The 25,008-nt window shown below is 46.4% G+C and overlaps 1 protein-coding gene across 10 annotated transcripts in view; it reads left to right on the forward strand.

The window, feature by feature from the left end:
• SAMD11 (sterile alpha motif domain containing 11) overlaps positions 1-25,008 on the forward strand; it is a 231,996-nt gene that overhangs the window by 62,174 nt on the left and 144,814 nt on the right. For 7 of the 10 annotated variants that reach the window (XM_060758988.2, XM_060758987.2, XM_060758989.2 and 4 more), the window contains exon 3: positions 7,689-7,867. The exons of the other annotated variants lie outside the window; for them this stretch is intronic. In XM_060758988.2, the coding sequence (XP_060614971.2) occupies positions 7,689-7,867 (179 nt within the window). The remainder of the gene's footprint in view (positions 1-7,688; positions 7,868-25,008) is intronic. 10 annotated transcript variants of the gene reach the window in all.

The raw sequence follows: 25,008 nt of genomic DNA on the forward strand, positions 1-25,008 counted from the left end.
TCCAGCGTTTCCCCATCTGCGGCACACAAGTGCCTTGCAAAGCACTCCCAGATAGGAACATCGATGTCTCCGGAACCAAAACTAACTCGTTGCAGTTGGGCAAATCGGGATGCTTTTCCAAACTGATCAATGTCCACTTACAAGCGCCTCCCTCCAATGGTGAGCACCGTAAACATGTTGAAGAGCCCTGCCAATGTCCTCCACAAACACCATACTGCCCAACAACCAGGGGACAATTCCATCCTAGATTGTATGTGTGCCCTCCACCACAGACATCCCGGTGTTTCCCTCCACCAACATCATCTTTTCCTCCACCACAAACATCCCAGTATTTCCCTCCACAAACACTATCCTGCCCATCACCCAACTGAAGGCTTTCATACGGGGACAATTCCATCCTAGATTTTACATGTTTCCTCCGCCACAGACATCCCAGTGTTTCCCTCCACCAACGCCATCCTTTCCTCCACCACAAACATCCCAGTATTTCCCTCCACAAACACCATTCTGCCCATCACCCAACTGAAGGCTTTCATACGGGGACAATTCCATCCTAGATTTTATGTGTTCCCTCCACCACAGACATCCCAGTGTTTCCCTCCACCAGCACAATCCTGCCCACCACCCAAGTGAAGGCTTGCATACAGGGACAGTGGTTTCAGTAAGTGAGTGAAGTCCCATCATCCATGGTCCACCTTCCTCCAAACTGCAGCAGGATGTAGATGGCATCATGGGGGCTCTGTGTGCCAAGTTTGGTCTTGATCAGTCATTGGATGGGGGTGGGAGTAGTTTCAGTAAGTGAGTGAAGGTAGTGCAAGTCCCATCATCCATGGTCCTCCCTCCGCCAAACTGTAGTAAGATGTAGAGTGGGTCATGGGGGCTCTGTGTGCCAAGTTTGGTCTTTGTCGGTCATTAGATGAGGGTTGGAGTGGTTTCAGTAAGTGAGTGAAGGTACTGCAAGTCCCATCATCCACGGTCCATCCTCCTCCAAACTGCAGCAGGATGTAGATGGCATCATGGGGGCTCTGTGTGCCAAGTTTGGTCTTGATCAGTCATTGGATGGGGGTGGGAGTAGTTTCAGTAAGTGAGTGAAGGTAGTGCAAGTCCCATCATCCATGGTCCTCCCTCCTCCAAACTGTAGTAAGATGTAGAGTGGGTCATGGGGCTCTGTGTGCCAAGTTTGGTCTTTGTTGGTCATTAGATGAGGGTCGCAGTGGTTTCAGTAAGTGAGTGAAGGTACTGCAAGTCCCATCATCCATGGTCCACCCTCCTTCAAACTGCAGCAGGATGTAGAGTGGAGGTACTTCAAGTCCCATCATCCATGTTCCGCCCTCCTCCAAACTGCAGTAAGATGTAGAGTGGGTCATGGGGGCTCTGTGTGCCAAGTTTGGTCCTTATCGGTCTTTGTTGGGGGCCACAGTGGTCAGTGGGAACCAAAGCGTTTGAAAGTACTACCAATCCCATAATGCGTGTTCCACTTCTCCCCAAACCGGCACCAGGACGTAAAGAGGGTCACGAGGGTTATGTGTGCCAAGTTTCATCCAGGTCCGTCACCCGTGCAGGTGAAAGTGGGAGCCAATCAGAAAGCTTCCATATACACCGTCCTTCCTCCCTCCCTCCACATACAAACACTGACTTTTGTTATATACATAGATAGATTGTCATCCTTCTGTGTCTCCCAAGTATTTAATTGTTCACCCTCCCTGACGCTATGCATAATGCCTTTCTCTTCCTAGAAACATGCAAATTCTACACCAAGCCCCCCAAGAGAGAGGCAGGCAAACCGAGCTTTCCAATTTGTCCGCCGCACTGAGGGAGGGGGGAACAGAGCGAGAGAGATTTGCCAGCAAATTGCATTACTTTGTTTGGTCAATTGCCCTACCAATTGATTTTCCTGTACAAATAATGAACATTTATGGTTATTTTCCCTATAGGCTTGCTTTATTTGCCATATAACTAAGAGTGATTTTCCTGCATTTTTGGGGGGGGGGGGAGGGGAGAGTTGAGCTCATTGCTGTCAGTTAGTGGGGGCACCTGGGAATAGAGCCTGAGACACAGAGCGCAGCGTCTTCTTCATCGTAGTGCCGGATGCTGATGGGGAGAAGAGAAATGGCAATCTCTGGATCATGCACACTCTAGCTTTATCACAGTGTTTATCAACCTGGGGGTTGGGACCCCCGGGGGGGGGGGTCATGGGGGTGTCAGAAGGGTCTCCAAAGACCATCAGAAAACACAGTATTTTCTGTTGGTCATGGGGGTTATGTGTACCAAGCTTGGTTCAATTCCATCCTTGGTGGAGTTCAGAATGCTCCTTGATTGTAGGTGAACTATACATCCCAGCATCTACAACTCCCAAATGTCACGGCCTGTTTTCCTCAAACTCCACCAGTGTTCACATTTGGGCATATTGAGTATCTGTGCCAAGTTTGTTCCAGATCCAACATTGTTTCAGTCCACATTGCTCTCTGGATGTAGGTGAACTACAACTCCAAAACTCAAGGTCAATGCCCACCAGACCCTTCCAGTATTTTCTGTTGGTCATGGGAGTTCTGTGTGCCAAGTTTGGTTCAATTCCATCCTTGGTGGAGTTCAGAATGCTCCTTGATTGTAGGTGAACTATACATCCCAGCAACTACAACTCCCAAATGTCAAGGTCTATTTTCCCTAAACTCCACCAGTGTTCACATTTGGGCATATTGAGTATCTGTGCCAAGTTTGTTCCATATTCTGAAACGATGCTTCGTCTGACTATATTTCCCATGTTTGGAACTTTATATCCTCTCGTTAAGCCATTCGAAGCGCTCAGAAATTGGTTTCGTTTTTCCTGAATGCCTCTCATCCTTATCTCTTGAAGCCTGGCAGAACGGCGAAGGCCTTGGCCGAGCTGTCTGTTTTGGCTAATTTCCACCTGCTATATGCTCATTAGGTGCCAAGTTGTTTTCAAGCCCCAAATCCTGGGAACACTCTGGGAGCAATTCAGGGAGTAAACTCTCATCCCTATATCCTGTAGGAACATTCTCATGGGAAACTACACTTTGAGCCGATGCCTCTATGTCATTCTCTGCATTAATATCATTGACCTGACCATCGCCATCTTGACCCCCATTCTAAAACGATGCTTCATCTGACTGTATTTCCCATGTTTGAAACTTTATATCCTCTCGTTAAGCCATTCGAAGCGCTCAGAAATTGGTTTCGTTTTCCCTGAATGCCTCTCATCCTTATCTCTCGAAGGTTGGCAGAACGGCGAAGGCCTTGGTCGAGCTGTCTGTTTTGGCTAATTTCCACCCGCCTGTCTATATGCTCATTAGTTACTCCAGGAGGAACTAATGAGCATATAGACAGGCGGGTGGAAATTAGCCATTAGTTCCTCCAAGTTATTTTCAAGCCCCAAATCCTGGGAACTCTCTGGGAGCAATTCAGGGAGTAAACTCTCATCCCTGTATCCTGTAGGAACATTCTCATGGGAAACTACACTTTGAGCCGATGCCTCTATGTCATTCTCTGCATTAATATCATTGACCAGACCATCGCCATCTTGACCCTCATTCTAAAACGATGCTTCATCTGACTGTATTTCTCATGTTTGGAACTTTATATCCTCTCGTTAAGCCATTCGAAGCGCTTGCCTCTCATCCTTATCTCTCGAAGCCTGGCAGAACGGCGAAGGGCTTGGTCGAGCTGTCTGTTTTGGCTAATTTCCACCTTCTTGTTTATATGCTCATTAGGTGCCAAGTTGTTTTCAAGCCCCAAATCCTGGGAACTCTCTGGGAGCAATTCAGGGAGTAAACTCTCATCCCTATATCCTGTAGGAACATTCTCATGGGAAACTACACTTTGAGCCGATGCCTCTATGTCATTCTCTGCATTAATATCATGGACCAGACCATCGCCATCTTGATCCTCATTGACATAATTCCCCTTGAAACACATTCACATGCTGAACTCCAACAGAAGGTGGGCATTACTTTTCATTCAACCCTCGTAGGACCCATTTTTTGGTCTTTTTAGCAGCCCACAATATCCCTAAAACTCTTTCCGAGCATCACATCCTTTCTGATTTCCATGGGCGCCGTCTCGCTCCGTGCCTCGGGTAGCTCGTATCTTGAGCTTGGCCCTCTTCGCTGATGGTCCCGGAGGTTCTACAGCCCTGTAGGGTAGCCGTTGGCCGGCGAGGCTCCCGCCGCATAAGCAATGACTCGCATTAGCAAACGGGTGAGGAAGTAGGCCACTTGTGACAGGTGATGGGGGAAAGCCTGTCGAGAGAGCGAGAGCTACGCCGGCTGTTCTTTTATTCATCTGCTCATTACCCTTCCGCTGGAGCCGGAGCCGGAGAGGCCTACGTTTTAATAGCGGAGCTGGTGAAGCGCTGGGACGCGAGCCGGCAGCTGTCCCAGCCCTGGGTTTGTTATTGAAACAACCGCCATTGTTGGGATGCATAATGAAGGCCGGTGGGAGAGATGGGGGTTCATTGTGGACCCCGGCGTGGATGTCGTGGCTCGCTTGGAAACGGAGAGGAGAGGCAACAGAAGGAAAGCCCCTCCTTTCCCTCTTTCTTGCTTTTTGGTCTCTGCAGCCGCCTAATTAAAAACCCACTGGCCTAAGGCTGGGATTTCCTTTGCATATGGTGCTCATTTGAGGGGTCTCCTCCCCCAACTTTTCCTATGATGAACGCAGATCTGCTAACTCTCCTCTCATTGGTGACTCAGCCGTGCAGCGCCGTGGCTGTCGCAGATGCCAAAGTGGGTGGGCTGTTGGGACAGAACTGGGAAAAAGCCGGGTTTTGGACTTAATGATTATGATATTTATTACAGTACAGTTGCGCCCGTACCTTGGGAAGTCTCTGGGAGCAATTCAGGGAGTAAACTCTCATCCCTATATCCTATAGGAACATTCTCATGGGAAACTACACTTTGAGCCGATGCCTCTATGTCATTCTCTGCATTAATACCATTGACCAGACCATCGCCATCTTGATCCTCATTGACATCATTCCCCTTGAAACACAATCACAGGCTGAACTCCAACAGACTTGGCCATGGTGGTCCATGCTCTGGTTACATCCCGTATAGACTACTGCAATGCTCTCTACGTGGGGTTGCCTCTGAAGACTGCCCGGAAGCTGCGATTAGTCCAATGGGCGGCAGTCAGATTACTAACAGGAGTGGGGTACAGGGAGCATACTACTCTGTTACACCAGGTCCACTGGCTGCCAATTAGCTTCCGAGCACAATTCAAAGTGCTGGTGTTGACCTATAAAGCCCTGAACGACTCCGGCCCAGTTTACCTGTCTGAATAGATTCTCTCCTACGAACCATCAAGGTTGTTAAGATCTTCTGGAGGGGCCCTTCTCTCGGTCCCACCACCCTCGCAATCGCGTCTGGTGGGGACGAGGAACAGGGTCTTCTCGGTGGTGGCCCCTCGGCTCTGGAACTCTCTCTCCCTTTGGAGATTAGAACTGCCCCTTCCCTCCTGACCTTTAGAAAGTTGGTGAAAACCTGGCTCTGGAATCTGGCATTTGATGAGTGAGTCAATAACTCTTGACCACACGGACGGATGGGGATGAATAGCGATTTTATTCGGACGACTTGGCCTTATGTAATTCTATGATTGTATTTTAATGTGTTTGATATCAGTGTATTATTGGATGTATTGTTTTAAACTACAAACTCTGTTGAAAACCACCTGAGTCCCTCGTTGGAGGTGAGAAGACGGGTATATAAAAGTTCTAATTAATTAATTAATTAATAAATACAGTGTTCTTTCACTTATCGCAGGGGTTCCGTTCCAGGACCCCCCGCGAAAAATGAAAATCCGCAAAATAGGGGTATTCCAAGAGAGTTGTAGTTCACCTACATCCAGAGAGCACTGTGGACTCAAACAATGATCTGCACCAAACTCAATACAGTAAGGGAGGGAACCAAAGTTCAGCCGAGGAGGAAGTCCCAGGAGACAAAAGCCCCTCCCTACCCAGGGGCGGTTCAACCAATACGCAAAGTAAGCATTCGCAGTATAGTTGATTTTGCCCAGGGGTGCTATTGAGGTGCTCTTGGGGGGAAAATAGACCTTGACATATGTGAGTTGTAGTTACTGGAACGTATAGTTCACCTACAATCAAAGAGCATTCTGAATTCCATCAATGATGGAATTGAACCAAATATGGCACACTGAACTCCCACAACGAACAGAAAATATATATCAGTGATAGTATAGTTTGCTTACACTTGGAAATTACCTAGGGCCGTCTCTGCCCCTACCCCAGTCAAAAATTAGTTGTGCTTCAGCGGATTTTAGCTAAGTCCCGTGCAAAAGACACACAGGCAAGAGGAAAAAGGAACAGAAAAACTTTACTCTTATCAGCAGAGGCGATAAACATAAACTTGCAGTGTTGCATGCAAAACCAAACAGTGCAACAAACTTACATAGTCCTTGTAAGTAACACAGAATAAGGCTTCTTCATCTTCATTCAAAGGAGAGAGCAAAGCATAAATCTTGAGTAAATAGCTATTCCACCATAGCAAAGAGCATCGCTGTTAGAGCATTGCAGCATTACAGCATCTCCTTCAGAGCAGCATATTACTTCTCCAAACTGTATTCTAAAATCCATACAGTTACACCCCACCGGGTGTGGCTCCAACATGCTGGCTGACCTACATTACCAGCTGCACATAATAATTAACATCATAAGGGTTTTTTTTTAACACACACTCGATCCTGCTATGACTTACTGTAACAAAATTGGGATGAAGGCCCAAAGCAAACCCGCTTTCAGTGCTTGACTCACATTTTTGTAATTAAAAATATCTTGTTAACTTTCTCCGCAGAGTAGCGTGTTGCTTCTCCAAACTGTATTCTAAAATCCATATAGTTATAACCCACCGGGTGTGGCTCAAACATGCTGGCTGACCTACATTACCAGCTGCACATAATAATTAACATCATAAGGTTTTTTTTTAAACACACACTCGATCCTGCTATGACTTATTGTAACAAAATTGGGCTAAAGACCCAAAGCAAACCCGCTTTCAGTGCTTGACTCACGTTTTTGTAATTAAAAATTAAAGAAGGAGTGTACCGAGGTCTCCAGTCTTCGGTCCAGGGTTTACGATAGCTGCGCTCCCCTGCTAGAACCTCCGAACAAGTAATTAAAAATACCTTGTTAACTTTCTCCGCAGAGTAGCGTGTTGCTTCTCCAAACTGTATTCTAAAATCCATATAGTTATACCCCACCGGGTGTGGCTCAAACATGCTGGCTGACCTACATTACCAGCTGCACATAATAATTAACATCATAAGGGGTTTTTTTAACACACACTCGATCCTGCTACGATTTACTGTAACAAAATTGTGCTTAATTTTAAACAAATAGTGATTGAAGTACATAAAAATGGTCAAATAAGCACATGGACGTTACATTTAAAATGCAAACAGCTTGGAACTTTAGACCAAAGCTTGGCTTTTCTTTGGTTATGGGACTGCAGCAGAATGGTGACCCCTTTATAAGAGCTGACCCTATTGTTGTTTGGCATTTCTTTTGAAGTAGTTGTCTTCTGTTTGTAGAATTGGAAAGGCTCATCCTGACTTAATCACCTAATATATTTTTCTTGTTCTTTTCCTTCTACCTCTTGAACCCCTCCCCCAACCCCACTGGCCTTCCCCTTGGGTTCCCGCTTCCTCCCCTTCTCCAGAATCGGGGCCGCCTGGCGGAGAAGAGGACAATCCCTTTGCCTCCCACCAGAACACCGAAGAAAGAGGTGCCCTCCATTTTCTCGCACAGCGAGGACAGTGAGGAGAGTGACAAGGTCAACGGCCACCACTCTGATGTCAAGCAAGAAGAGGATTTGCATATTAGTATCATGAAAAGAAGGTACTTTCCAACTCCCCTTCTTGAACGATTGCAGGGAAAGTGGGATTTTAGCCAATCGTATTGTAGATTGTGGCTGCCTGCCTACAAGAGGCAAGGTAAACAGCAGCTCCCTCCAGAATCCTTTTTACTGCATATGCATGAAATACAAAAGGGGAGATGGATGTCTTTTGGAAGCAACTTTCTTGTGGTCCCTAGAAGGTTCAAAATGGGTTTCTTTAGTGTATTTGGTTGAAACAATACACATTGGGCTAAAAAGTTTGCTGGAACACGTTGAACCCCTCTTCCCTTTTGTGGGATGGGAAAATATCCCTATTGTTTCCATGTTATTTTTGCCTCTGGTACCAAAGTTTCTGTTGTAATGGCCAGGAACTCACCTGCTTCATGAACTGAGGTTTACCTGTAATCGTATACTGTATGCCATGGGTTGGGGACTCTGTAAAGGAGGCATGGGCAAACTTCGGCCCTCCAGTATGTGGACAACATCCGCCAGTATGTGGATGACATACTCATAGCACAGGCATGGGCCAACTTGGGCCTTCCCAGGTCTTTTGAACTTCAACTCTCACAATTCCTTCAGTTTGTGGACAACATCCTTCAGTATATACATGACATACTCATAACACAAGCATGGGCCAACTTGGGCCCTCCCTGTGTTTTGGCTTCCACAATTTTTTCAGTACGTGAACAACATCCTTCAGTATGTGGATGACACACTCATAGCACAAGCATGGGCCAACTTGGGCCCTCCCTCCGGGTGTTTTGGACTTCAACTCTCACTATTTGTTCAGTATGTGGACAACATCCTTCAGTATGTGGATGACATACGCATAGCACAGGCATTGGCCAACTTGGGCCCTCCCTCCAGGTGTTTTGGCTTCCACAATTTCTTCAGTACGTGGACAATATCCTTGAATATGTGGATGACATACTCATAGCACGAGCATGGGCCAACTTGGGCCCTCCCAGGTGTTTTGGACTTCAACTCCCACAATTCCTTCAGTATGTGGACACCATCCTTCAGTATGTGGATGACATACTGTAGCACATGTATGGGCCATCTTGGGCCCTCTCTCCAGTACGTGGACAACATCCTACAGTATGTGGATGACATACTCATGGCAGAAGTATGGGCCAATTTGGGCCCTCCCTTCAGGTGTTTTGGACTTCAACTCCCACAATTTATTTATTTATTTATTTTGGACATTTATATCATGTCCTATCTCGACCTCTGCAGAGGGTCGCTATTCCTTCCGTATGTGGACAACATCCTTTAGAATGTGGATGACATACTCATAGCACAAGCATGGGCCAACTTGGGCATTTCCTCCAGGTGTTTTGGACTTCAACTCCCACAATTCCTTCAGTTTGTGGACAACATCCTACAATATGCGGATGACATACAGATAGCACAAGTATGGGCCAACTTGGGCCCTCCCTCCAGGTGTTTTGGACTTCAGCTCCCACAATTTCTTCAGTATGTGGACAACAGTATTTAGTACAAGCATGGGCCAACTTGGGCTCTCCCAGGTGTTTTGAATTTCAGCTCCCACATTTTCTTCAGTACGGGGACAATATCAGTCCCCCTTCGGGGGGAGAAGGGTGGGGTATAAATATAGGAAATAAATAATAAAATATCCTTCAATACATGGATGACTGGCTCCTAGTACTGGCATGGGCCAACTTGGGAACTCCCTAAAGGTGTTTTGGACGTCAACTCCCACAATTCCTAACAGACTTAGGCTCTTTCCCTTTCCCCCTCAGCCACTTGGGAAGGTGCCTGAGGCTGTTAGGAATTGTGGGAGTTGAAGTCCAAAACACCTAGAGCAGGCATGGGGAACCTTCGGCTCTCCAGGTGTGGTGGACTTCAACTCCCACAATTCCTTGAGGCCAAGGTAAGCCTTTGGGGTGAATGCCGAGCCTCAAGGAATTGTGGGAGTTGAAGTCCACCACACCTGGAGAGCCGAAGGTTCCTGACCCCTGACCTAGAGGGAGAGCCCAAGTTGGCCCATGCCTGTGTTATGAGCCTGTCATCCACATATTGAAGGATATTGTCCCCATACTGAAGGAAATGTGGGAGCTGAAGTCCAAAACAGGAAGGGCCAAAGTTTGCCCGTGCCTCAAGTAACAACACAACCGTTCCTGCCAAAATGGAACTGTAGAAGAGAGTCTACTGAACAAGCCAGTACCTGCCGCATACCAATACTGCCATCTGCTCAGGAGTTACGAAGGTGGAGGAATTACTTTTCATTCAACTCTCGTAATATTAACAGGAGCAAAGAGCAAGTTAGTGCCACTGGAAATATATGTGGTGGCTTCCTGGCTTTGGATTTCTCTGAGCAACGGCGGCGTTTGTAAGACCTTGTAATAGCAAGGCAATAAAAATGTAACGCAGCCACGTCTCGTAGCCCTCCCCTTCCCCGGTGCGTGTCATTACAGCTATTTTTGCTCATCATTGCCATCATCATCGCCGCTAATGCACGAAGTTGCTTGGATTGCAGAGATGAGCCCTGCGTAAACAAAGGAGTGGAAAGCAAAGGCATGTAATTGCTTGATATGTATGTGTATGTTGCTTGAGAGCGGTTGAGCCATTTGCCTAGGATGGGATGGGTTCCAGGAGCTGGGCTTCCCTCCTCCTTCTTCCCCCCACCAACTAATCAATCAATCAATCAAAAGACAATCCCTAATTTGAACTGGAGAACTGCTATGCTGCTCCACATTAAACAAATGGCTGTTTTGTGTGTGTATTTGTACCTTTTAAGTCGATGGAAATCATGACCCATCCTTCCTCTTGCCCATTTAATTGAAGATCATTCCAATGCCAAGGAGATTTATTTTTTTTATTGTGTCAGAAGCAAATTGTGAATATTTATTTATTTACCAAAGGGGACACAGAGCGGCTTACAAGATATATCTACATACAATACATTATATTATTATCATAGTACAATATCAATATTAAATATTGCTATATTGTACTACACCATTATATTGTAATATTATTAGTCATATTACATGTAATATAAATATATAATTGTAATATCATATTATTATTATTTGTATTATATTGCATTACATTATCTATCTTCTATGTATATAATAAAAGTCAGTGTTTGTATGTGGAGGGAGGGAGGGCGGTGTATGTGGCAGCTTTCTGATTGGCTGCCACTTTCACAGGCCACTGTGACTTGCACGGGTGACGGACCTGGATCAAACTTGGCACACATAACCCCCGTGACCCTCTTTACGTCCTGGTGCGGTTTGGGGGGAAGTGGACCACGGATTATGGGATTGGTAGTACTTTCAAACGCTTTGGTTCCCACTGACCACTGTGGCCCCCAACAAAGACCGGTAAGGACCAAACTTGGCACACAGAGCCCCCATGACGCCATCTACATCCTGCTGCAGTTTGGAGGAGGATGGACCATGGACGATGGGACTTGCAGTACCTTCACTCACTAACTGAAAACAATGTGACTGTCATCCAATGACCAATAAAGACCAAACTTGGCACACAGAGCCCCCATGACCCACACTACATCCTGCTGCAGTTTGGAGGAGGGTGGACCATGGATGATGGGAATTCAAGTACCTTCACTCACTTCCTCATCCAATGACCAATAAAGACCAAACTTGGCATACAGAACCGCCATTACCCACTTTAATAACGCAGGCAGTGCCGGGTCCCCAAGCTAGTAATACTATAAACATTGTAAGTATATACAATATATTATATTATATTATTAGCATAGCAGAGGAGACCAGATAGAACTGTCCCGTGGCCCCCTCTCTCTTCACTCTCTCTTCACAGAGCAACAGTTGGTGCTGGAGGGAGAGATCCCCAGCTGATGACATATGCAGAGTAGGAAGGCACAAGTACAGATGGCTTCACTGTGTCTGGTTGTGATCCCCAGGTTATGCCTGTCAGCTTTTGTATAGTATTGTTTCTAGCATCCATTTTTGGCTTGATATTCAGGCAGTGCTTCCTGTAGGACAGAGCATGGCCCAGAGTGACTCCCAAGTATTTGGGTGTGCTGCAATGCTCCAGTGGGATTCCTTCCCAGGTCATCCACAGTGCTCGAGATACTTGTCTGTTTTTAAGGTGAAAAGCACATGTCTGCATTTTTGATGGATTCAGAATCAGCTGGTTTTCGCTGTAATAGGCAGTAAGAGCACTTAAACCTTTGCAGAGCTTCTGTTCAACCATCTCAAAGCTCCCTGCTTGAGCGGTGATGGCATGATCATCAGCATAGATGAAACTCTCTGTCCCTTCTAGCAGTGGCTGGTCATTTGTGTCAGTGTTAAACATTGAGGGAGCAAGCTGGTGTTCCGTGTAATAGGCAGTAAGAACACCTAAAGCTTTGGGGAGCTTCTATTCAACCATTTCAAAGCTCCCTCCTTGAGCGGTTGATGGCACAATCATCATCATAGATATTATGTGTCCTTTCTGATAGTGGCTGGTCATTTGTGCAAATGTTAAACATTGATGGAGCAAGCATGCTCTTCTGAAGCAGTCCGTTGTTTTGTTTTCGCCATCTGCTTCTCTGGCGCTTGAGCTCTTGTTCAACCATTTCAAAGCTCCCTCCTTGAGTGGTGATGGCACGATCGTCAGCATAGATGAAACTCTCTGTCCCTTCTGGCAGTGGCTGGTCATTTGTGTCAATGTTAAACATTGATGGTGTAAGCTAGTTTTCCCTGTAATTGGCAGTAAGAGCACATAGAGCTTTGGAGAGCTTCTATTCAACCATTTCAAAGCTCCCTTCTTGAGTGGTGATGGCACGATCGTCAGCATAGATGAAACTCTTTTTCCCTTCTGGCAGTGGCTGGTCATTTGTGTCAGTTAAACATTGATGGTGTAAGCTAGTTTTCCCTGTAATTGGCAGTAAGAGCACATAGAGCTTTGGAGAGCTTCTATTCAACCATTTCAAAGCTCCCTCCTTGAGTGGTGATGGCACGATCGTCAGCATAGATGAAACTCTTTATCCCTTCTGGCAGTGGCTGGTCATTTGTGTCAATGTTAAACATTGATGGTGTAAGCTAGTTTTCCCTGTAATAGGCAGTAAGAGCACATAGAGCTTTGGAGAGCTTCTATTCAACCATTTCAAAGCTCCCTTCTTGAGTGGTGATGGCATGATCGTCAGCATAGATGAAACTTTATCCCTTCTGGCAGTGGCTGGTCATTTGTGTCAATGTTAAACATTGATGGTGTAAGCTAGTTTTCCCTGTAATTGGCAGTAAGAGCACATAGAGCTTTGGAGAGCTTCTATTCAACCATTTCAAAGCTCCCTCCTTGAGTGGTGATGGCACGATCATCAGCATGGATGAAACTCTTTATCCCTTCTGGCAGTGGCTGGTCATTTATGTAAATGTTAAACATGGATGGAGCAAGCACGCTCCCCTGAGGCAGGCCGTTCTTCTGTTTTTGTCATCTGCTTTTCTGGCCCTTGAACTTCTGTTCAACCATTTCAATTCTCCATGCTTGGGCGGTGATGGCATGATCGTCAGTATAGATGAAACTTTCTTTCTCTTCCTGCAGTGGCTGGTCATTTGTGTAAATGTTGAACATGGATGGAGCAAGCACTCTCTCTTGAGTCAGGCCATTCTTCTGCTTTCTCCATCTGCTTCTCTGGCCATGGAACTCAACAAAAAAGCTCCTGTTTTGTAGTAGATTTCCTATGAAGCGGGTAAGGTGGTCATCCTTTAGAGAGAGAAAGGAAAGACTAATCATTAGGAAGAACTTCCTCATGGTAAGAACTGTTCATTAGTGGAATATGTTGCCTGGGATTCCAATGGAGGAAGTTTTTAAGCCGAGGCTGTACGGCCATCTGTTGGAGTGCTTCGATTGTGTTCTCCTACATGGCAGGGGGTTGGACTAGATGGCCCTTGAAGGTCTCTTCCAACTATTTGATTTTACGAAGAGGATATCTAGAAGGTTTCTTTTCCGTAAAATTACCGTCAGTCAACGATGACTCGACAGCAACTAACAACAACACCATTTGTGACGAACAGTTCGATGTAGGTCTTAATATTTTATTCTCGTCTAGAAATCCATTTTAATTAACTGTGAGTGATTTTAAGCACTCTGGTTTCTAATAATAATAATTTGATACCCACCATCGTTTTTCCTGTTGGGCTTTGGATGAAGGAACGCCTGGAAGTTGTCCTACTTGCGTTCGCCCAAAAATAGAATTGAAGTCAGATGGCGCTGCCTTCGTCTTCTATCGATGGCTGCACCCACTCATCAAGGAACACGCATTTAGAAGCATCGACAGCACCCTACGCTGTTCTACTGAAAATCCAGTGCATTTTAAGAACCAGAAGCTATTCTTTGGTCTATTGTCGAAGCCTTTCATGGCTGGAATCATTGGGTTGTTGTGTGTTCCAGAAGCATTCTCTCCTGACGTTTCACCCACATCTATGGCAGGCATCCTCAGAGGTTGTGAGGTCTGTTGGAAACTAAGAAGGTGGGGTTTATATATCTGTGGAATAATGTCCAGGGTGGGAGAAAGAACTGTTGTCTGTTTGAGATAGGTGTGAATGTTTTCAAGGTGTGAGTTCTTACTGCCTGGGGGGAATCCTTTGTTGGAAGGTGATTCACTGTCTTGTCTGGAGTTCCCCTGTTTTCGAGTGCTCTTTGACCAACCTAGCAGTTCAAAACCATGCAAACGTGAGTAGATCAATAGGTACCGCTCCGGTGGGAAGGTAATGGCGCACCATGCAGTCATGCCGGCCACATGACCTTGGAGGTGTCTACGGACAACGCCGGCTCTTCGGCTTAGAAATGGACACGAGCACCAATCCCCAGAGTCGGATCCGACTGGACTTAATGTCCGGGGAAAACCTTTACCTTTACCTTATTTACTGTTATGATTTTAGAGTTGATTGATTGATTGATTGATTGATCATACTTATATATACCGCCTTTTTCAACCCAGTCGCAAATGGTTTTGTTGTTAGTTGCTGTTCAGTCATCTTTGATTGATGATAATTTTATGAGAGACCTTCTAGATATCTTCCTCATAGAATCATAGCATTATAGAGTTGGAAGAGAACTCCAAGGGCCATCTAGTCCAACCCTCTTCCAAGTAGGAAAACACACAATCTAAGCACCCCCAACAGATGGCCATCCAGCTTCTGGTTAAAAACCTCCTCTATTGGAATCCCAGGCAACATATTCCACCAGTTCTTACCACCATGAAGTCCTTCCTAATGATTAGCCTTTCCTTTTTTTTTTAAAGGATTACCACCTTACCTGCTTTGTAGGAAATCTACAAAACAGGAGCTTTTTTGTTGAGTTTCAGGGTCAGAGAAGCAGATAGAGAAAACAGAAGAACGGCCTGCCTCAGGGGAGCATGCTCGCTCCATCAATGTTTAACATGTACACAAATGACCAGCCACGAGGAACAAAGAGTTTCATCTATCCTGACGATCATGCCATCACCGCTCAAGGAAATCTGCTACAAAACAGGAGCTTTTTTGTTGAGTTTCAGGGTCAGAGAGGCAGATGACGAAAACAGAAGAGCGGCCCTCCTCAGGGGAGCGTGCTCGCTCCATCAATGTTTAACATGTACACAAGGGACAGAGAGTTTCATCTATGCTGAGGATCATGCCGTCACCGCTCAAGGAAATATGCTACAAAACAGGAGCTTTTTTGTTGAGTTCCAGGGTCAGAGAGGCAGATGGAGAGAACAGAAAAATGGCCCGCCTTGAGGGAGTGTGCTTGCTCCATCAGTGTTCAACATTTACACACATATATCAAGGCCACTTGCCTAGTTTCCAACAGACCTCACAACCTCTGAGGATGCCTGGCATAGATGCAAGTGAAACGTCAGGAGAGAATGCTTCTGGAACATGGCCAGACAGCCCAAAAGACTCACAGCAACCCAGACAAGAGTTATTTCCCCCCACCCTGGACAATCCACAGATATATAAACCCCACTTGCCTAGTGCCACGAATGTGGGCAAAATGTCAGGAGAGAATGCTTCTGGAACATGGCCAAACAGCCTGAAAGACTCACAGCAACCCAGACAAGAGTTCTTTTCCCCACCCTGGACAATCCACAGATATATAAACCCCACTTGCCTAGTTTCCAGCAGACCCCTCAACCTCCATGGATGTGGGCGAAACGTCAGAAGGGAATGCTTCTGTAACATGGCCAAACAGCACCGAAAACTCATAGCAACCCAGACAAGAGTTCTTTCTCCCACCCTGGACAATCCACAGATATATAAACCCCACTTGCCTAGTTTCCAGCAGACCCCTCAACCTCTGAGGATGCCTGCCCTGGATGTGGGCGAAACGTCAGGAGAGAATGCTTCTGGAACATGACCAGATAGTCTGAAAGACTCACAGCAACCCAGACAAGAGTTATTTCCCCCCACCCTGGACAATCCACATATATATTAACCCCACTTGCCTAGTTTCCAGCGGACCCCTCAACCTCTGAGGATGCCTGCCATGGATGTGGGTGAAACGTCAGGAGAGAATGCTTCTGGAACATGGCCAGATAGTCTGAAAGACTCACAGCAACCCAGACAAGAGTTCTTTCCCCCCACCCTGGACAATCCACAGATATATAAACCCCACTTGCCTAGTTTCCAGCAGACCCCTCAACCTCTGAGGATGCCTGCCCTGGATGTGGGCGAAACGTCAGGAGAGAATGCTTCTGGAATATCACCAAATGGCACGGAAAACTCATAGCCACCCATTATTTGGTTCACGTTTTTCTGGAAAATGGAAATGCTTCACTGGTGCCCTTCCGATATTCAATTACGAGAGGAAGGGGAGCCTAGGGAAAGATTGACGGATGGAGTTAAGGTGCGGTTGGATGTACAATTTGAGATGTTTGAGACCTCCCTTCGTTTTGACTGAGCCTCTTTGCAGTTTGTCGAAAGGGATGCCGCCTCCCCGACGCCTTCCTCCTTCATTCTAATTCCTTGCCTCCCCCCCCCCCCCCCGCGCTTCCTTCCTTTCCACTTTGCCTCCAGCGAAGCGGGTCAGTGCGCTGCTCTTCCCAAGGCTTCCATCTTCTAATAGCAAAATTGCCAGTCTTGGCGCGGGCTTTAATGGTTCGTGGCTGTCAGTCTGTCAGGCGCATCCCGGCGCTCTTAAGTGGAAAGCTATTTCTGACATCCCTGAAGGCGCCTGCTCTTTGACTCTCTAATTGATTGGAGTTCAAACCAAAGCCCCCCCCCCCCATTATTTCCCACCCACCGGAGCATTTCCCGACACCTGTGAGATGCAGCTGGGTGCAAGGCAATGCACATGCCAGAAAAATGTGCTTTTTTAGGCATCCCTCCTTCCTATTTTCATGGGGTGCTGTATACCTACCTCCAGGGAAGAACGAATTTGCCACCTTGAGAGAGAAAAATACAGATTACGTGCCGTTGAATACTAAAGTATTGTGGGTAATGGGCATATTTTTTGCAAATTCCGCAGCACTGCTGGTCACAGCTGACCTCCAGTTAGAGTGCTCAAGGGCCAGAGCTTTCCAGTTCTTGGTGCTTATGCCAGTTTTTAAGGTTGGCTTTAAGCCCATCTTTCAATCTCTTTTCCTATCCACCAACATTCAATTTCCCTAGGTTCTTGTGGGTTTTTTCGGGCTATGGGGCCATGTTCTAGAGCAGTGGTTCTCAACCTTCCTAACGCCGCGACCCCTTTATATAGTTCCTCATGTTGTGATGACCCCCAACCCTAAAATTATTTTCGTTGCTACATCATAACTGGAATTTTGCTACCGTTATGAGTCGTCATGTAAATATCTGATAGGCAGGATGTGTTTTCATTTTCTGGACCTTGGGAGTTGTAGTTGCTGGGATTTGTAGTTCACCTACAATCAAAGAACATTCTGAACTCCACCAGAGATGGAATTGACCCATACGTGGCACACAGAACACCCATGACCAGCAAAAAATAATGAAAGGGTTAGGTAAGCATTGGGCTTAAGTTTGGGAGTTGTAGTTCACCTATCTCCAGAAAGCACTGTGGACTCAAACAATGATAGATCTGGACTAAACTTGGCACGAATACTCAATATGCCCAAATGTGAACACTGTTGGGAGTTTGGGGAAAATAGACCTTGACATTTGGGAGTTGTAATTGCTGGGATTTATAGTTCACCTACAATCAAAGAGCATTCTGAATCCCACCAACAATAGAATTGGGCCAGACTTCCCACACAGAACTCCCATGACCAGCACAAAATACTGTGTATCCTGAAGGTCTTTGGCGACCTCTCCAACACCCCATCGCGACCCCCCCAGGGGTCCCGACCCCCAGGTTGAGAAACACTGTTCTAGAGGCATGCCTCTAGAACATGGCCCTATAGCCCGAAAAAAACCCACAAGAAGCTAGTGATTCCAGCCATGAAAGCCTTCGACAATACATTAAATTTCCCGTTCTTGAGTTCGGAGTAGAGCAACTGCTTTGGGAGACGGTGGTCAGGCATCCGGACAACGTGGCATTCAGTCCAGCAGAGTTGATGGCGTAGGAGCATCGCTTCAGTGCTGGTGGTCTTTGCTTCTTCCAGCACGCTGATATTGTTATGCCTGTCTTCCTGAGAGATTTGCAGGATTTTTCAGAGGCAGCACTGATGGAATCGTTCCAGGAGTTGCATATGACATCTATAGACAGTCCACGTTTCACAGGTGTATAGCAGGGTTGGGAGGACAACGGCTCTATAAACCAGCACCTTGATGTCCCTACAGATGTCCCGATCATCAAACACTCTCTGCTTCATTCAGAAAAATGCTGCACTTGCAGAGCTCAGGCAATGTTGTATTTCAGTGTCAATGTTGACTTTTTGTAGAGAGGTGGCTGCCACAGCAGGGTTGGGAAGATAATAGCTTTATAAACAAGTACTTTGGTCTCCCTATAGATGTCCGATCCTCAAACACTCTCTGCTGCTTTCAGAAAAAATGTTGCACTTGCAGAGCTCAGACAGTGTTGGATTTCAGTGTCAATATTTACTTTTTGTAGAGAGGTGGCTGCCACAGCAGGGTTGGGAGGACAATGGCTTTATAAACAAGCACCTTGATGTCCCTACGGATGTCCCGATCCTCAAACACTCCCTGCTTCATTCGGAAGAATGCTGCACTTGCAGAGCTCAGGCGGTGTTGTATTTCAGTGTCAGTATTGACTTTTTGTAGAGAGGTGGCTGCCACAGCAGTGTTGGGAAGACAATAGCTTTATAAACAAGCACCTTGGTCTCCCTACGGATGTTCTGATCCTCAAAAACTCCACTGCATTTAGAAAAATGCTGCACTTGCAGAGCTCAGGCGGTATTCAGTGCTGGTGGTCTTTGCTTCTTCCAGCACTCTGAGTTTGGTCCACTTGTCTTCCCAAGAGATTTGCAGGACTTTTCGGAGGCAGTGCTGATGGAATAGCTTCCTATGATCTACTTAGAGATACTTGCAGGAACACCTCAGTAAGCGAGAGTCCAAAAGTGGCAGGCTAAAACTTGGAACTTCAATTAGTGGCTGAAACCGGATAAGAAGCTCCCTCCTGGGCATATAGAAGACTGGGTGACTTGGAAGAAGCTGTGCACTCTGGTACAATGAGGTGCAGAGCCAACCTTAAGAAATGGGGCCACAATGTGGAGTCTGTGACATGCGAGTGTGGAGAAGAGCAAACTACAGACCACTTACTGCAATGCAGTGTGAGCCCTGCCACATGCACAGTGGAGGACCTTCTTATAGTGACACCAAAATGGTCATAGCGCCGAACGCAGTGCCGACATTCGCGGCAGTGCTTGGCCCGCATGGGTTGCTGGGAAAAGAGCAGAGGAAGGACGACAACAACAACAACAACAACAACAACAACAACAGGCTCATTTCCTTCCTCTGTTCGTTTTGAGTGACATCATAACTCAAAAACCTCTGGACGAATTGCTGTCAAATTTGGCCACAAAACACCTACTAACCCAAGGAGTGACCATCATTAAAAAAATTAGATTTTGTCATTTGGGAGTTGTAGTTGCTGGGATTTATAGTTCACCTACAATCAATCGTAATAATCACAACAATCAAAATAAAATGATGCAGTTTGATCAGATCTTGTGTTTTTGTGCCCCATCAAACCACAACTCCCAGGATTCCGTAGCATTGTCTTTCGCTAGGTTGGCAGGAGCTGGGCCTAACAGCAGGAGCTCACCCCGCCCCCCAGATTCGAACAGCTGACCTTTTGGTCAGCAAGTTCAGCATCTCAGCAGTTTAACCCGCTGCACCGCCAGAGGTCAAAGGAAATTTAGTATAATGCCAAGTTTTTAACTTTGTGGTTTTTCTATACATTATAACTGTATTCCCCATTCGCTTCTGACACGATATATAAATGAATCATGGTTCTATTCTGGGATTTGTAGTTCAGGGAGGGACATTCTGTGCAATTCTGTACTGTGAAAGGATGCTCTAGGAGTTTGCCTTGCAGAGAGGACTGGAGCCGATCCATCGCAGCTGCGACCTTCTCTCTGAATCCACCTATTTAGAGTCATCTGTACCGCGGGTAGAGACCCAGGTCTGGACCAGTTCCACCCTTTGCCTCCAGGCCAAACGGATTTGGCTGGCTTTTGTACTGTTCAAAGAACCTGCAAAAGTGGTTTTACCCGAGGCAGTAACTGGTTGCAAAAAAAATATTAATAAATATGACTACGCTATGAAAAAAGAAGGTAAACGCACACAGCATGAGACACCGAGGATCTCCTTTCTTGCTATTACAGCCCAGAAAAAAACCCAACAGCAACCCATATGTTTTCCTTGGTGTCTTGATTTTTAGGGCTGTTTCTGGGGTGCTTTGTGGCAGCTCAACTTTCTTGGAGAGGGTTGTCATGGCTTTTATGGGTGAGCAGGTGACAACTAGTACATGATACATGTTCTGTCTCAAAAACTCTGCTGCATTCAGAGAAATGCTGCACTTGCAGAGCTCAGACGGTGTTGTAGTTCAGTGTCAGTGTTGACTTTTGTGGAGAGGTGGCTGCCACAGCAAGGTTGAGAAGACAATGGCTTTAGAAACAAGCACCTTGGTCTCCGTACGGATGTCCTGGTCCTCAAACACATTCTGCTTCATTCGGAAGAATGCTGCACTTGCAGAGCTCGGGCGGTGTTGTATTTCAGTGTCGATGTTGACTTTTGTGGAGAGGTGGCTGCCACAGCAGGGTTGAGAAGACAATGGCTTTATAAACAAGCACCTTGGTCTCCCAAACGGATGTCCTGTTCCTCAAACACTCTCTGCTTCATTCGGAAGAATGCTGCACTTGCAGAGCTCGGGCGGTGTTGTATTTCAGTGTCAATGTTGACTTTTGTGGAGAGGTGGCTGCGAAGAGAGTGGAAATAGCTTCATAAGCAAGCCCCTTGGTCTCCCAACGGATGTCCTGATCCTCAAACACTCTGCTGCATTGAGAAAAATGCTGCACTTGCAGAGCTCAGATGGTGTTGTATTTCAGTGTCAGTGTTGACTTTTGTGAAGAGGTGGCTGCCACAGCTGGGTTGGGAAGACAATGGCTTTATAAACAAGAACCTTGGTCTCCCTATGGATGTCCCAGGCCTCAAACACTCTCTGCTTCATTCGGAAGAATGCTGCACTTGCAGAGCTCGGGCGGTGTTGTATTTCAGTGTCAATGTTGAGGAGACGTGGTTGCCAAGGGAGTGGAAATGGTCAACATTTCTGTTAGTCCATTAAATTGTACTTCTGGCATTACAGAGGATTGGCTGGCGACTGCCGTTCTTGAGTTGGGAGTATAGTAACTGCTTTGGGAGATGGTGATTGGGCATTCAGACAACATGGCCAGTCCAGCGGTGTTAATGGCGTAGGAGCATTACTGCAGTGCTGGTGGTCTTTGCTTCTTCCAGCATGCTGGCATTGGTCTGCCTGTCTTCCCAAGAGATTTGCAGGATTTTTCGGAGGCAACGGTGATAGAATCGTTCCAGGAGTTGCGTATGACATCTATAGACAGTCCACGTTTCACAGGCGTATAGCAGGGTTGGGAGGACAATGGCTTTACAAACAAGCACCTTGGTTTCCCTACGGATGTCCCAGTCCCCAAACACTCTCTGCTTCATTCGGATGCGTATGATGTCTGTAGACAGTCCACGTTTCACAGGCGTAGAGCAGGGTTGGGGGGACAATGCCTTTACAAACAAGCACCTTGGTTTCCCTACGGATGTCCCAGTCCCCAAACACTCTCTGCTTCATTTGGATGTGTATGATGTCTGTAGACAGTCCACGTTTCACAGGCGTATAGCAGGGTTGGGAGGACAATGCCTTTATAAACAAGCACCTTGGTTTCCCTATGGATGTCCTGGTCCTCAAAACACTCTCTGCTTCATTCGGATGCGTATGATGTCTGTAGACAGTCCACGTTTCACAGGCGTATAGCAGGGTTGGGAGGACAATGCCTTTATAAACAAGCACCTTGGTTTCCCTATGGATGTCCTGGTCCTCAAAACACTCTCTGCTTCATTCGGATGTGTATGATGTCTGTAGACAGTCCACGTTTCACAGGCATATAGCAGGGTTGGGAGGACAATGCCTTTATAAACAAGCACCTTGGTTTCCCTATGGATGTCCTGGTCCTCAAAACACTCTCTGCTTCATTCGGATGCGTATGATGTCTGTAGACAGTCCACGTTTCACAGGCGTATAGCAGGGTTGGGAGGACAATGCCTTTATAAACAAGCACCTTGGTTTCCCTATGGATGTCCTGGTCCTCAAAACACTCTCTGCTTCATTCGGATGCGTATGATGTCTGTAGACAGTCCACGTTTCACAGGCATATAGCAGAGTTGGGAAGACAATGGTTTTATAAACAAGCACCTTGGTCTCCCTACGGATGTCCCAGTCCCCAAATACTCTCTGCTTCATTCGGATGCGTATATCTGTAGACAGTCTACGTTTCACAGGCGTATAGCATGGTTGGGAGGACAATGGCTTTATAAACAAGCACCTTGGTTTCCCTACGGATGTCCCAGTCCCCAAACACTCTCTGCTTCATTCGGATGCATATATCTGTAGACAGTCCACGTTTCACAGGTGTATAGCAGGGTTGGGAGGACAATGGCTTTATAAACAAGCACTTTGGTCTCCCTACGGATGTCCCAGTCCCCAAACACTCTCTGCTTCATTTGGATGTGTATGATGTCTGTGGACAGTCGATGTTTCACAGGCGTATAGAAGGGTTGGGAGGACAATGGCTTTATAATTATAACCAAGCACCTTGGTCTCCCTACGGGGGTCCCAGTCCCTAAACTCTGCTCCATTCAGATGTGTATGATGTCTGTAGACAGTCCACGTTTCACAGGTGTATAGCAGGGTGGGGAGGACAATGGCTTTATAAACAAGCACCTTGGTCTCCCTATGGATGTCCCAGTCCCCAAACACTCTCTGCTTCATTCGGATGCGTATATCTGTAGACAGTCCACGTTTCACAGGCGTATAGCAGGATTGGGAGGACAATGGCTTTTGAGGCACCAAAATATGCATTGGCCAGAGTTATCAATTCCATTCGACACAGTTAAAAGAAGCAGGGTTTGAATGGGCAATTTTCCGATGTCTTAGCCAACCGGACAGTTCCGAATGTGAACGTGTTTATTTTGTGTGGTGTCTTTTTCTGCCAAGCTTCAAGAGAAAGGGCTTCTTCCCAGAGCCCTCCTCCACCTCCGGCCCCACTTTCTCGAGCCCATCCTCTTCCACGGCACAATAAAGTAGCCATTTCCGCTCGCTATCAAATCTAAGTCCTCATTAGACTGGCTGCCGCTTCCTGGCACTCTGGATCAAATCCAGCGTTCATTTCCCAGACAGATCTTAAATGCATTTTATATATTAGGGTGACAGTCATTATTACGAAGCGGCGACAGCAGCAGAAGGCAGCTGTGCCGGCTGGAAGGAGTATCAGGACACAGAAAAACGGGGCCGGAAGGAAAACAAAACTCAGGCAGCATTGGCAACCCGGCCTGTTTCCCCCAGGAAATTTCTTTATTCCTTTTTCTGAGATCCCCAATAATCAAACCATGTTCAGCCTGTAATTGTATCAGGTTGCGTTGGATGATGGGAATGGCAATGTTGCGTCTGACGATCAGGTTGCGTTGGATGATGGGAATGGCAATGTTGCGTCTGACGATCAGGTTGCGTTGGATGATGGGAATGGCAATGTTGCGTCTGACGATCAGGTTGCGTTGGATGATGGGAATGGCAATGTTGCGTCTGACGATCAGGTTGCGTTGGATGATGGGAATGGCAATGTTGCGTCTGACGATCAGGTTGCGTTGGATGATGGGAATGGCAATGTTGCGTCTGACGATCAGGTTGCTTTGGATGATGGGAATGGCAATGTTGCGTCTGACAATCAGGTTGCGTTGGATGATGGGAATGGCAATGTTGCGTCTGACAATCAGGTTGCGTTGGATGATGGGAATGGCAATGTTGCGTCTGACGATCAGATTGCTTTGGATGATGGGAATGGCAATGTTGTTCATCTCATCTTCTTAATCAATTGGATTTGCCTTTTTACTGTGGATTGGTTTTATTGCTTTGGCTTTTACTCTCTTCAATAAACTGCTTGCTATTTTAACTCAACGGTGTCTCCTGACGTTTTGCCTGCATCTATGGCAGGCATCCTCTGAGGATGCTTGCTGTAGATGCAGGTGAAACATCAGGAGAGAATGCTTCTGGAACATGGCCATACAACATGAAAAACTTACAGCAACCCAATTTTTGATACTTTGTGTAAATGTTAAAAATGGTGAAAAATGTGCTTTGGGCGGTGATGATCAGCATAGATGAAACTTTCTGTCCCTTCTGGCAGTGGCTGATCATTTGTGTAAATGTGAAATATTGATGGAGGAAGCATTCTTTCCTGATGAGGCCATCCTTCTGTTTTCGCCATCTCATTTTCTGGTCCTGGAACTCAACAAAAAAGCTCCTGTTTTGTAGGAGATTTCTTATGAAGCGAATAAAATGAACCGAGAAAACACATCGGCAGATTGGATGGACTAGGAATCAGCTGAGCTTCTGTTCAACTATTTCAAAGTTCCTTGCTTGGGTGTTGATAGCATGATTGTCAGCATAGATGAAACTCTCTGTCCCTTCTTGAAGTGGCTGATCAGTTGTGTCAATGTTAAACATTGATGGTGCAACTTGGTTTTCCTGTAATAGG

This window comes from Anolis sagrei, chromosome 13 (genome assembly GCF_037176765.1).
Source record: "Anolis sagrei isolate rAnoSag1 chromosome 13, rAnoSag1.mat, whole genome shotgun sequence".
Taxonomy (NCBI): domain Eukaryota; kingdom Metazoa; phylum Chordata; class Lepidosauria; order Squamata; family Dactyloidae; genus Anolis; species Anolis sagrei.